General features: G+C 36.8%; 1 protein-coding gene across 1 annotated transcript in view; it reads right to left on the bottom strand.

Annotated features, from left to right (window-relative positions):
* USH2A (usherin) overlaps positions 1-12,089 on the bottom strand; it is a 747,185-nt gene that overhangs the window by 496,385 nt on the left and 238,711 nt on the right. The window contains exon 20 of the mRNA XM_058533703.1: positions 2,251-2,481. Within this exon, the coding sequence (XP_058389686.1) occupies positions 2,251-2,481 (231 nt within the window). The remainder of the gene's footprint in view (positions 1-2,250; positions 2,482-12,089) is intronic.

Genomic DNA, 12,089 nt, shown 5'->3' with positions numbered 1-12,089 from the left:
AGGAAGATTGGTACAGACATTAGCTCAGGGCAAATCTTCCTCAGCAAAAAAATAAAGTTAAGAGAGTCTTAAAAGTAAGGCAGAGCTGACTAATAAAAAGAGCCAGTAATGCCCCAGAACGTGCCTCAATGCAATAGAACTTCTTCTCCAGGAATCACCAAAGCTCCAGAGAGTAGTTCAAGCCAAAATTGTAATCTCCCTGCCTTGTCCTTCAAATGATGTGTACCCCAAACTCATTTTCTGGGCAGCTGGAGGCTTTGTTATAGACAGAAGGATCCTGCAGTGTGAGGCCCGTGTTTATGGCCTAACTTTTTTAAAGAGGAATTTGGAAAACTTCCCAGACACTACATCTGCCCCTGGCCTTGCACCTCAGAGTATAAGGCCGGCTAGGGAGACAGCACAGACGACTAAATTTATTAACGGTGGACGGGCCACTCTATCTTTCACTGCAACAACAGTAGGTGATCCCATCAAAAATCTGTCGGCTGGCTAGCCAGCAAATCCGAGCTGACACTCTTGAAGCAGCTCTACCCAGATGAATCGAAACGAATGCTGTTTCCTCGAAGAAACATATCACAAGCCAAATGCTGGACCAGGAAAGCAGTTGCTATTTCCGCTTGAGAAAAAGTCTTTTATTTTTTATCTTTTGGATCTTTTCTAGATACCTACTTTTTCTTTTCTTTTCTTCCCTCTCTTACAATTATTGAGCAGAAGTTGAGCATTTTAGGAGAGCTCCGTGGCTGAATTTCTAATACTCCACGAGGATTTTGATGTACTAGGCCAGGAGTTAAGCATGTGTTAATCTCCATACATCTCAGCTAGAACATAATCACAATTCATTACAAATGTATATCAGCAGCCAGCCTCACTTAAAAGCAAACTATTTACTATTTTAGGTTACAAATAAAACGATGATATTTGAGCTACATTTTATAGCTCGAATTCCAGTTCAATGTCCTCAACACAGGCAACATTTTAAAGACTAGCTATTTGCTCCAAAAAGACTTCCTCATGGATTAAATTAATATTGTTGTGAGTTTACAGAATAATATATGTCTTAAACTTTGTAAATTTAAAAAAAATTGGTAAAATGAAGTATATACCATAAATAGTTACAGTTTTTTATATCTATACCTAAATAGTGCTTTTAAAACCTGTAATTCACAGAGGTATCAGGACTTCAGAATATTGTAGAACCAGTGAGACCAGGAGTTAGGGGAGGCAAACGAGGCAGGATCACGGAAGTGAGGGTCAGATCCTGTCTTTATTTAAAATTTTGATACTTTATTGGGGATTTTTTGGTAATGATTTCCATTTTTTAAAATATTGTATTAAAATATTATTTTTGATGATTCCTGAGTTTTTTGATGCCTTTAAATTTGTGCTGGAAGCAAGTGCCTCACTTTAGTCCTGGCCCATAGAAGGTATGCTTTTCCCAAAATAAGTTTTTCCCATAATCCTCTCCATAGAACATGGAATATTAATAATTGTTACACTAAAAACAAAAGCAAAAAATGGTGCCAGCCTGGTGGCATAGTGGTTAAGCTTGCATACTCCGCTTCAGCAGCCCGGGGTTTGCAGGTTCTGATCCTGGACGCAGACTTACACACTGCTCATAAAGCCATGCTGTGGCAGCGTCCCATATACAAAGTGGAGGAAGATTGGCATGGATGTTAGCTCAGGGACCATCTTTCTCAAGCAAAAAAATGAAGATTGGCAACAAAAAAAGGAAGATTGGCTAATCTTCCTCACCAAAAAAAAAAAAATAAACCCAAAAAATAAACGTTTACATCAACTAAGCATTAGGAATACTTAGCTTAACAAAGTTAAATAGCTTTCTTATAATTCTTTTTAGAGGCTGTATTAACCTGATGTGTATTGAGAATCTCAAATAGCATGGAGAATTTCTCAAACTGATTTGCCCATAGAACTCTTTTTTTCATAGAGCAAGTGAAATATTCTGAGGAACACATTCTGGGAAATAGTGTCTGAGAGTCATTTCCAGCACATATTTTGATCCAATCAGGCTGCTTTTCCACATCTACTTTTTTCTTTTCTTTCCTCCATTTTTTTTTCCAGAATACTAAAAAGATGGGCATGTTGACACAATCAGGCTAAAGTTATGAAAGGGCTGAATTAGTATTTCTATAAATAGGCATAGTAAAAATTCATTGTAAGGAGATATCAAAATAATAGAACACACCTTGGGGCTTCATGCCTTTTAAATATAGTGATGTCAAACACGCTTACCAGTAAAGTCTGTATTGACTGGGTGAGTGGAGCTGGGGAATTTATAATATCCATTTCCTGTGAAACGAACTCCTTTCACCATTGCGGCCCTTGGAGCTGGTAGAGATGACTCCCTCCTTTCCAGCTGGTATATAGGAAAAGGTCCATTCAGTTCTCCAGGTTCAAGCCACGTAAGACGGATGGTTGTGCTGTTGATCCCCTCAACCAGAGGAGGCCTCAGTTGGGCTGGTGCTAAATATTAGAAAACACTCATTACATTCAAGAATTTGGTTTCTATCTCTAGACTCAGATATTCCACATATGAACACATGCACCTGTGTGTATCACAGAAAAATCAAATCAATTGTGGTCTCAAGTATTTCTTTGGTTCTAGGAACTAAAAACACAAGATAGAGTTTATCTTAAATGTGACTAAACAAAATTTAAATGACTAACAAATACTTAACACAAAATGTTTATGAGTAAACAAAAGTTTTTCTTGCTAAGTAACAGATACTATATATTACAGTCTGTTGGTGCCCCACTCAGATTCTCTTTACCAAGCAGGTAACTCAACGCTCCAGCTTCTGTGCCTATTGGTTTCTATTGGCTCACAGCTGCTCCTTGTTCTGGAGAATTCCCGTTGCTGGAGTGGGAGCTACCTCACCCAGGAGCTACAAGATTTCTTGTGAAATCTTCAGCCAGTGACTACTGATCACAAAGAGCAGAGCCCCTTGTCTTAATGTGGCATCAGCTCAGGATTGCAATTCACAGAGGCCAGGCAGGTGAAGAAAATGATTGAAATGGGCTAGCTAGGAAGACAAGAGGCAGTGTGGGGTCTGAGAAGAACTGGGTGGGGGTGAATGGTCCCTAATTTGTGCGAGCCAATGGATGATGAAGGATTGATGACCTACAGTTGCCAAATCTTTTATTTATTTATTTTTTTTTTATAAAAGAAGTCATTTTATATGTAATTTTCTGATTTTTTTGGTGAGGAAGATTCACCCTGAGCTAACATCTGTGCCAACCTTCCTCTATTTTGTATGTGGGTCACTGCCACAGCATGGCTGACGAGTGGTGTAGGTCCGCTCCCAGGAGGTGAACCTGCGAACCTGGGTCACGGAAGCAGGGCGAGCCGCACTTAACCACTACGCCACAGGGCCAACCCCTATAATTTTCTGATTTTTAAAGCTTAGTAACTGGCTTAAATTAAAACAAATAAACAGCAAAAACCATTCTGAAGGCCAAACAAAGCATCCACATTCGGGAACAAGCCTGTGAGCTCGGGGGGTTACAAACTCTGGTCCAGGCATGGCAGACTCTGGGCAGCCTCCTGGCCCTGAAGTGACCACACCACCAGCAGGGCCTGAACTTTGGGGTAGTGAGTGCCCAGAGCCCACGCACACACTGGGACCTTGGCATGCTTTGAGGTCCTGGGACCCCGGCAACTCTTTGGAGGCCCTTGGGAAACCCCAGGACTAACAGATTTGAGATTTTTCCCTACAACCTACCAGAATGGGGATCAGAATAACAACTGAGTTATTAAAAAGGAATCTTGTTTTGATTTTTTTTTTCTTAAACAGTTGAGCTTGTAGGCTGACATTCATATCCACGCTAAATGTGTCAGCTGGATTTGAGAGGTGAAAGTGAAGAAAGAAATAAACGTCATAATGACCAAGCCTATTTATTAAGGGCCCAAACGAAGGCCCTGGACATTTAATTTACACCTGTGTTAACACAGCCTTACGCAGACACAAAGTCTTTGCCTGTTTCAATAAACATAAATGAAAATGATGTGAATACAAGAATTGACCTTCTTAAACCATGAAAGGAAATTCACCTTAAAATAGCGTAGAACAATGACTATTTATCACTTTCTAGAAGGCTTAGCCAGCTTTCCAAAGAGAAACAACCAATTGTGATTCTATTTTAACTTTTAGGAAAGAAAAGAGGACACAGAGCAAAAAGTTCATCAACTTAGAAAGATAATTAACAATTCTGTTCATCTTCTGCCACAAAAGTATCACGTGATATTTTTATTTTTATACATGTATGAATCTATAAATTTTATGCATGATTTCCTTTAGCAGTCCTTGCCCAAAATTAGCTAAATGGTAGGTTTTCAAAGATTTCATTCTACAAGCAATGATCTGTCTTCAAAATAACCCAAAACAAAATAAAAAGGCACATGGTGTGTGGTGATGGACTGTAATTAGTATTTGGGTGGTGAACATGAGAACATAATGTAATCCACGCAGAAACAGAAGTATAATGATGTACACCTGAAATTTATACAATAGTATAAACCAATGTTACTGCTATAAACAAAAAATTAAACAAAAAAAAAAGCTAAGTCATCCAGAAATTTCTTCTCCCACTAAGCTTGTTTTTAGAGTTTGGAGTTCCATCTTTATATTAAAATTTCAGCAGGTCATTATTGGCTATAAGCTTGACTGGAGAAGAAGGACTGCCAAATATTTTTGAGTCCTGGGTTCAGGGAAGCAATGGAGGATCAATTATATCATTTTTTATTGTCTAAAATTTGCTACTTAGGTGCACAAAAGAGGAATTTTGAGCTCTTCTGTTATGTTTTCTGTATTCCACTTAAGATTCCCTAGTATTCTGAGACACAAGGACCTGAACTTTTCAGTTTGAAAAGTATCATCTATTCCAGTGATATCCAATAGTACTTTTTCTAATGATGGAAATGTTCCAGGTCTATACTCTCTAATATGGTAGCTACTAGCCACATAAAACTATTGAGCATTTGAAGTGTGGCTAGTGAGACGAAGGAATGGAATTTTAAATTTCATTTAATTTTATTTTAAATTAAAATAACCATATATATATGTGTGTATATATATATATATATATATATATATGTACTATATTGGAGAGCAAAGATCTAGAGAATCACAAATTATACATATTTGGTGTGTTGAGAATAGGATTTCCATTTTAAGTAAATATTTAGAGAAATTATGAATAAACTGTCTGTACTTCTTAAACTGAGGAGTTTCATTCTTGTTTAAAAGCAGCCTCTTCCTCAAGATCTTGTTTGTTTGACATCTGATCCACTTTTATTTCACTGGAAGGGGATAATGATGAAGGTTTGTATCACTATAGTATTCAGAAGCATTTTCCCATTGATAGCATAGTGCAAAATCACTTTTTAATCAGGGATATAAATTCAGAGTCAAGCAAAACAAACAAAAGGCATTCCAGCAACTTGGTGGAGATTTTTTGTTTTGTTTTGTTTTGTTTTAATATCTCCTAAAAGTGAGAGCACACACATTTTTTTTTTTAATTTGACAAAATGATTATAATCAATAAGGGCACTCTTGCATTGAGAACCCACTAAAATTAATGTTGATTATTTAAACTCTAACAAGTAGTAGAGTACTTCTAGTTTCACAGGGAAATTATTTCACCAAGCAATTAGACTATTCTTAGGAACTCAGCTCCAGAGAATGAGTCGAAGTGGAATATATTTTCTTATTCTCTTGCTTTAAAAAAACTAAATAACCTTCCAGCTGGTATGTTGTAATTTCACTTGGAGGAGTCAACCCAGCCCATTTGAACGGGTGAGCACCCCACTGAGTCATTATCTTCAGAGTTCCTCTAAGACCAGAGGAAAATTTTCAATCAATTAAACTAGACTGGCCACACACACATACACGCACGCACGCGCGTGCGCACACACACACACACACACACACACAAGTAGAATGATGACAAGAAAAATAGACGCTCCTGAACTATTAAACACACTCATACAAACACAGAATCACTGGGAGATACGGGGAATAAAAGATTGTCATATTATCAAAGTGAAGGGATTATAGGCATAAATTTGTTAAGCATAAAACAGTAAATTAAGAGACAACATAGAACAGTGGAAAGGACTCTGCAGACTTTTAGAGATTATATTTCACTTTGTAATTTCCAATTCTGCATGATTTTAGAAAAATCACCTAAAATTTATATTTGACTCAGTTTTCCCATCTACAACATGAGGAGAAATTTTCAGCGGAAAACTTGACAATAACTGCTTTTAGAAACAATATACGTAGTTGCTGTAGGTTTTACAAAATAAATTTCTATACAAATACAAGGCACTGTTATTACTAGCCAATAACACATCTTTCAAATTACATACTGTAAAAGGATACAATTCATCCACATTCAAAATCCACCTGTATTTACTTAGAAAATCCTCTTATAAGTGTAAAGTATAAAGTGAATCTTCAATATCCATCATTTCCAAGACTAACAACATACAAAGTCTGTTTCCACTTGTAATAAAATTACAATGTCTTTGTACTTTTTGCAATAGCACTGTAATCCAGTTTCTAGTCTAGCTCTTCTATTTATAAGTATTCTTTTGTAAAATGCTCTGATAATATATGTTCATCTTTATGCAGCATTTATTACTTTATAATCTGATTAATAGCATATCATAATGCATAAATTTACACGTGCAAAATTTATGTAGTGTGGAGTTTGAGCATCAGAGGGAAAAAACTGAAGACTAAATGAGCAGAAGCGCTTGTAGATGACAAGTCTTTAAAATCTAATCTCTTTATTTGTTTTCGAGGAAGAGTTTGTTGTCTATGAAGACTGCACGGCTGTGTCAGTTTCTTAAGACATCACCAACTTTCTATTATGAAGATAGGAACTCGGGAATGAACAGTCTTCCCACCTTTCAGGGATGTGTGGGGAGCAGACTAACATAAGACATCCTCATGTGCCTTGTCAATAGAAAACGATTTTGACTTGCTCTCGGAGATGCAGAACCGTCACAAGAAATGCGACTTAGCAAACACTGCTAGGCCAAAATACGTGAGAAAGGGCGCTAAGACCCAGGACTCAAACCAGAAACCCAAGTCATGAAGGCCTGTTTCCCAGTTGGCAACTGGCCTATGCCAACTGCTCTCCAACCAGTGCCCAGAAGAGAAAAAGATTCTTCCCCCCCCCTCAGAGATCACTTAATGCTGCCTTGTTGACTATCTATTCTCCGACTGGGAAAAAAGAACAAAATCTACTTTGTCATTTCCTTCCTTGTTTATAGTCTCCTTCAAGAGAGAATATGTATAGTAGAACTGATCTGGAAAGGAGAAAACTTAGATTCTAGACTGGGTCTTTAGGCCCCTGGTTCAAGAACATTGGCTAATCCATTATTTGGTCTCTCTGCTCTTCAGTACCTCATTTGTTGAAGAGCACACTAGACTCGATTATGTTTAGGATCTCTTCAAGTTTCAAAATTCTGTGAATGACTATTTTCAAGTAGTGCTTCTCAATTAGTAAATGAGCATCCCTATGAAGGGAGGCTGGACATACAGATCCCCTCAGCCCTCCAGGAAGCCAGCTATCTTTTCCCCTTGTTTCTTTACCCCAGTATGGCATATAAATGCTATGACTTTTCAATGTGTTCCATGACGTAATGAAAGGCCAGAAAGCACTGCTTTGAGAAAATTTAAGAAGAACCACCACCTTGGTGAATAAACACTACCTTAACCAGCTCTCATTTTGGTGATCATCAATAATAGGCACATACCCAGCATCCCACATGTGAAGAGAGAAGAGGATCCATGATTTCTGAACTGCACATCCAGCAGTAATGATAACAGCAAGCACCATTCTCTATAGTCTACTATTAACAAAAGGTAGTTTCTTGGACTGTAATTATGGCATCTTTGCTACCCAAACTTGAAGATTTTATGGGGCTTATGCAATTAACTGCTTAAATGCATCGTAACACTTGCTTCTCTGACAGCAAAGTATTGATTTTTTAATCATTTTCAAGTCTCCTCTAGCACAAATAAATGTACTACAGTTACAGTTAATGCACTGTGTACATGCATTAAACGCTGGTGTGACACAATTTATTATTTTGTGATATATAGAATTGAAGTCTGGCTTCTCAGAAAGCAGCATCACAGATCCAACATCAGTATGGAAACTACCATTGTCCTTGATAATCCAAATTCTCTTAACTTCAAAAAGCTAGAGACCTTTTTTAATAGGATAACTTAGGCTTAAAAACAAGGGCGGAGGGGCTGAGTATAAATCTTCTATATATGTCAATGTAAGAGAAAATTAAAAATAGTCTAACAAAGAAGATACAGCTTATATTTTCCTAAAGGTATTAACTGTGGGACCTATGGTAACTTTGTTGAGATGAATTTTTATCTATTTAATTTCTTTCCTTGTACTCATTTAGGGCACACCTATCAAAATATTTTGCATACTATAGTCTCTCTGATTCAGGCAATTTTTACATACTTTAATTGGGTCATTTTAATGCCTTACTATAGTAAATACATTATAAAGCTGAAACAGTGTTTTAAAAAGTGTGATTTTGCATGCCAAAAAGGCCAATAGAGGCCCCACTAAAGTCACAAATCTAAATGCAGACCTGGTGACAGAGGTCATTACATATTTTATCAACAAGTCTTTTCCTCGGTTGCATCCACACATTCAAAATTAAAGTTGGTGAGTAAAAAGCAGTTAATTTTGCTTTGTTAGAAATAATATCATTTTAGTTTTAGCATCTAAGACAGATGCCAGCATTTCCCTCTGAACAGATGGTAATTCCACCTAATAGTGCATCTCTGTATTAGTAAGGTCTGTTGTGTATACAAACAGTAATAAACAGTAGGTAAGGATCAAAATAAATTTTAATTGTTGACATTAAATTCTGGCAGCCACAGTTCTAAGGCTGCAATATTCCTTTTTCAAGTCTGTCAGATTTACTAATGCTGCAAAAGCATTGCCAAAAGCTGCCAGATTCCAGTTTCAGTAAAAAGATTTTTGCATGCTACCAGGTACTGGCCTGCACCAGGATACCTGTTTTCACACACTGCAATAATTCTTCAAGAATGACACGGAATTGGTACTACCATCTATGTGATGGTCTGCCAGGATTTCTTTTAGAATGTTCCAGAAGGACTGAACATTTAAGTAAGAGGTTAGTATAAAATGTTGCATCCAATTGTTACATTAGGGGTCAGAGTATGATCACAGCTACTTTCCTACCATGCTAAGCAATGGTCTCCCATTCAACTCATTTTATTCTATTTGCAAACCTGGGCATTCCTGAAATTCTCTGAAAGTGACATCATTCCTTTCATTTTTGTTGGCTTTGCCCAGGTCTGAAGGATTTCCCTGACAATATCGGCCACCATTAGCTGCACTCCTCCATAAACTTTGCTGTGGGTCAAGTGTGCCAACAGCACAAATTTGGTTCTGATACCGCCTCCAGTGATCTGGTATTACAAGCAGTAGCCGCTATTTATTTTGGGAAGATGTCATGTTAAAAAAAAAATCATAAAAATAAAGCAGTTTGGCATTCAGGTGACGGTTCAATAACAAACATGCTTTGCAATCATATTTCTTTAAAAAATGGATGTATTTTTTTTTAATCATGAAAAATATATTGCTTCCACCATATGGGACGACCAACGACTCACCAACCGATTTAAGATGCAGCATATTGTGCTCACCATATGTTACAGTGCTGTTGAATGGCTGAGTGATTCATGCCCGTCACATTCTAGTATATCAATTAAAGCTCCTTGAAGTCTGCATGATTTGTGTCTCTGTTATTAAACCCTGCTAATTCATCCCACTTACACATCTGTTATAAATCTCTAGGAGTGCTGTATGATTCATGGCAATCTGTGAGCATGCTACAGCAAATTCTTCTCCTCGTAATTAACAGTAAATTGTTTTACTGCCATGCAATGAATTTTTCAGTTATATTGCAAATGAACTCCTAAATGTGCGGTTCTTTCCTAAGAACTGACTTATATCATTAGGCAATTAAAAAGTATTGCTTTGAACCAAAAGCTTTTAATCAAGAGAAATACAACTTCAACATGGCTTAAGAGCCACGGAAATTTGACATGTTGGTTAAAAGCGTGAAATAATTTCTGTTGTTGAAAGAGCAAAACAAACAAAAAAACCCTTCAGTGTATTCAGGATTGCACTGATGCTAAGACCCAAGAACTGTTGCCTGAGAACAGTGAGACAAGTTTGCACAGATAATGTTTATCTTAGAAGTTACTTAAGTCATCTGTCATTACCAAATTTCTCAGATTGCTTTACACTTCTCTAATTGTAAAACAGGGCCTTTATTCTTGAAATAAATAATTGGATAATTAGCCAAGTTGAAACATCAGAGGATTCCAGTGCTGTTCAAGTGTTCTTGTCAAAGGTGAAGCAAATTCATTTCAGCTCGCCTCTGCAGCTCTTCGAACAGGCTTTGATTTTTTTCCCCCACTTTCTTGGCAGCAGCCTCAGATTCATGAGTCCATACATCAAGTCGGTAGTTGAACAACAAATGGAATTAAATTCAAAGAAGGGAAACTAATTGAAGGACAGCAACAAAAGTGTTTGGTAATGTGCTTTTTAATATGGCATGCCACATTTGCATGATAATTTTTCCTTTTTAGCATGGAGCAGAAAGTGACTAGCTTAATGAGGGATTATTCAAGGCAGGAACGAACAAAATGCATTCATAACTAAGAACAAAGATTGTGTTATGGAACAAAAACAGGCAACCTCAGACAAGTAACTGGATGATTGGTTTATGCATTATGAATTAAAAGATAGAAAAATATTTATATTAGTATTCACTAATGACTATATATACAAAATTGTTATAATTAAAATTATAAATTAACATATTAAGAATGCTTGTTTAATCACTCTGGGTCCTATTCACAATGAAAAGACTTATGTACCTGCATGCAAAACAATGTGTGTTTTCAACTGAGCAGCAAACAGCTTATACATTTTATTTTGGATTCAGAAAAAGAAACTGAATGCACCACTAATTACTTGCTTAATGGGAGATGGGCACTTCTAAGCTTGTAGGGCAGAGATCAGTTTATGACAGGGAAAGGAAATATCACATTGTTCCTCCAGGAATGGATCCCCAAAAGGAATTTCTCTTAAGAAAGTTTTAAATTGTACTTAATTTGCGAAGGGTAGAAACACACAAATTTCCTCAATTAAAAGGGTAATCTTAAGGAAAAGTATAACAAGAACTCTAAGAGGCTCCAGTCCATCAGTTCATTACATATACCCAGGAGTAACTCCAATGCCACCAATGACACTGCTTGAAGATTTTGCAATGGAGAGAGAGGCAGCTAATGCTGGGAGAATACCTCCCTGAAATCTTTGTCGTGGGCTCCAAAACTAAAGGGTGACAATGCAATATTCTGGATGAAATGCACCAATTCTAATCATGTCTCTAACTGAAAAAATATTTAAAACAAAAGAGAGCAAATTACAATTCTCAAGCTTTTTAATGAAACAGATAGATCTTTATGAGTATCTTTTTGATTTCTGTGACAGAGATTTAAGGAGGAAACGTTTTCATGATTCAGTGCTTCGAAAAGGCTGAATACTACTTCTAATTTTTGGTGCTCTTTTTCAAAAGTTTTTGAATGGTCACTGGCTTCTTTTGATCTCTGATAATGAACTCATACAAACTACATTTAGACTTAAGAGTTTAATTTCCCACAAATCCGTTAGAATTCGTCGCAGTAATATACACCCTCCAAATCCCAATTTTCTTACTAGAAGAAGCAGCAGGAAGAATCACAAATCTGCAGGTCAACTTTTATTCCCATTCTATGCCAAACCTGTGGACCACTCAAAAGGATTGGCCTTCTCATTGTTTATTTCTGTGACTTAACATCTATGAGTTAAATGCAAATGTTTAATCTTAAGAAAATTTTAGAAAAACACTTATTCATCTGCTGAAAATAAAGGTAGCAAGAAGAATGTTGGATCTGTAACTGCTGGGTTTTTCCCGGCATTCCAATACAAACAAATAAGTTCAGGGGCCC

Source organism: Diceros bicornis, chromosome 38, assembly GCF_020826845.1.
Source record: "Diceros bicornis minor isolate mBicDic1 chromosome 38, mDicBic1.mat.cur, whole genome shotgun sequence".
Taxonomy (NCBI): Eukaryota; Metazoa; Chordata; class Mammalia; order Perissodactyla; family Rhinocerotidae; genus Diceros; species Diceros bicornis.
The sequence above is the reverse complement of the archived record's forward strand: the minus strand, read 5'-3'. Positions and strand labels throughout refer to the sequence as shown.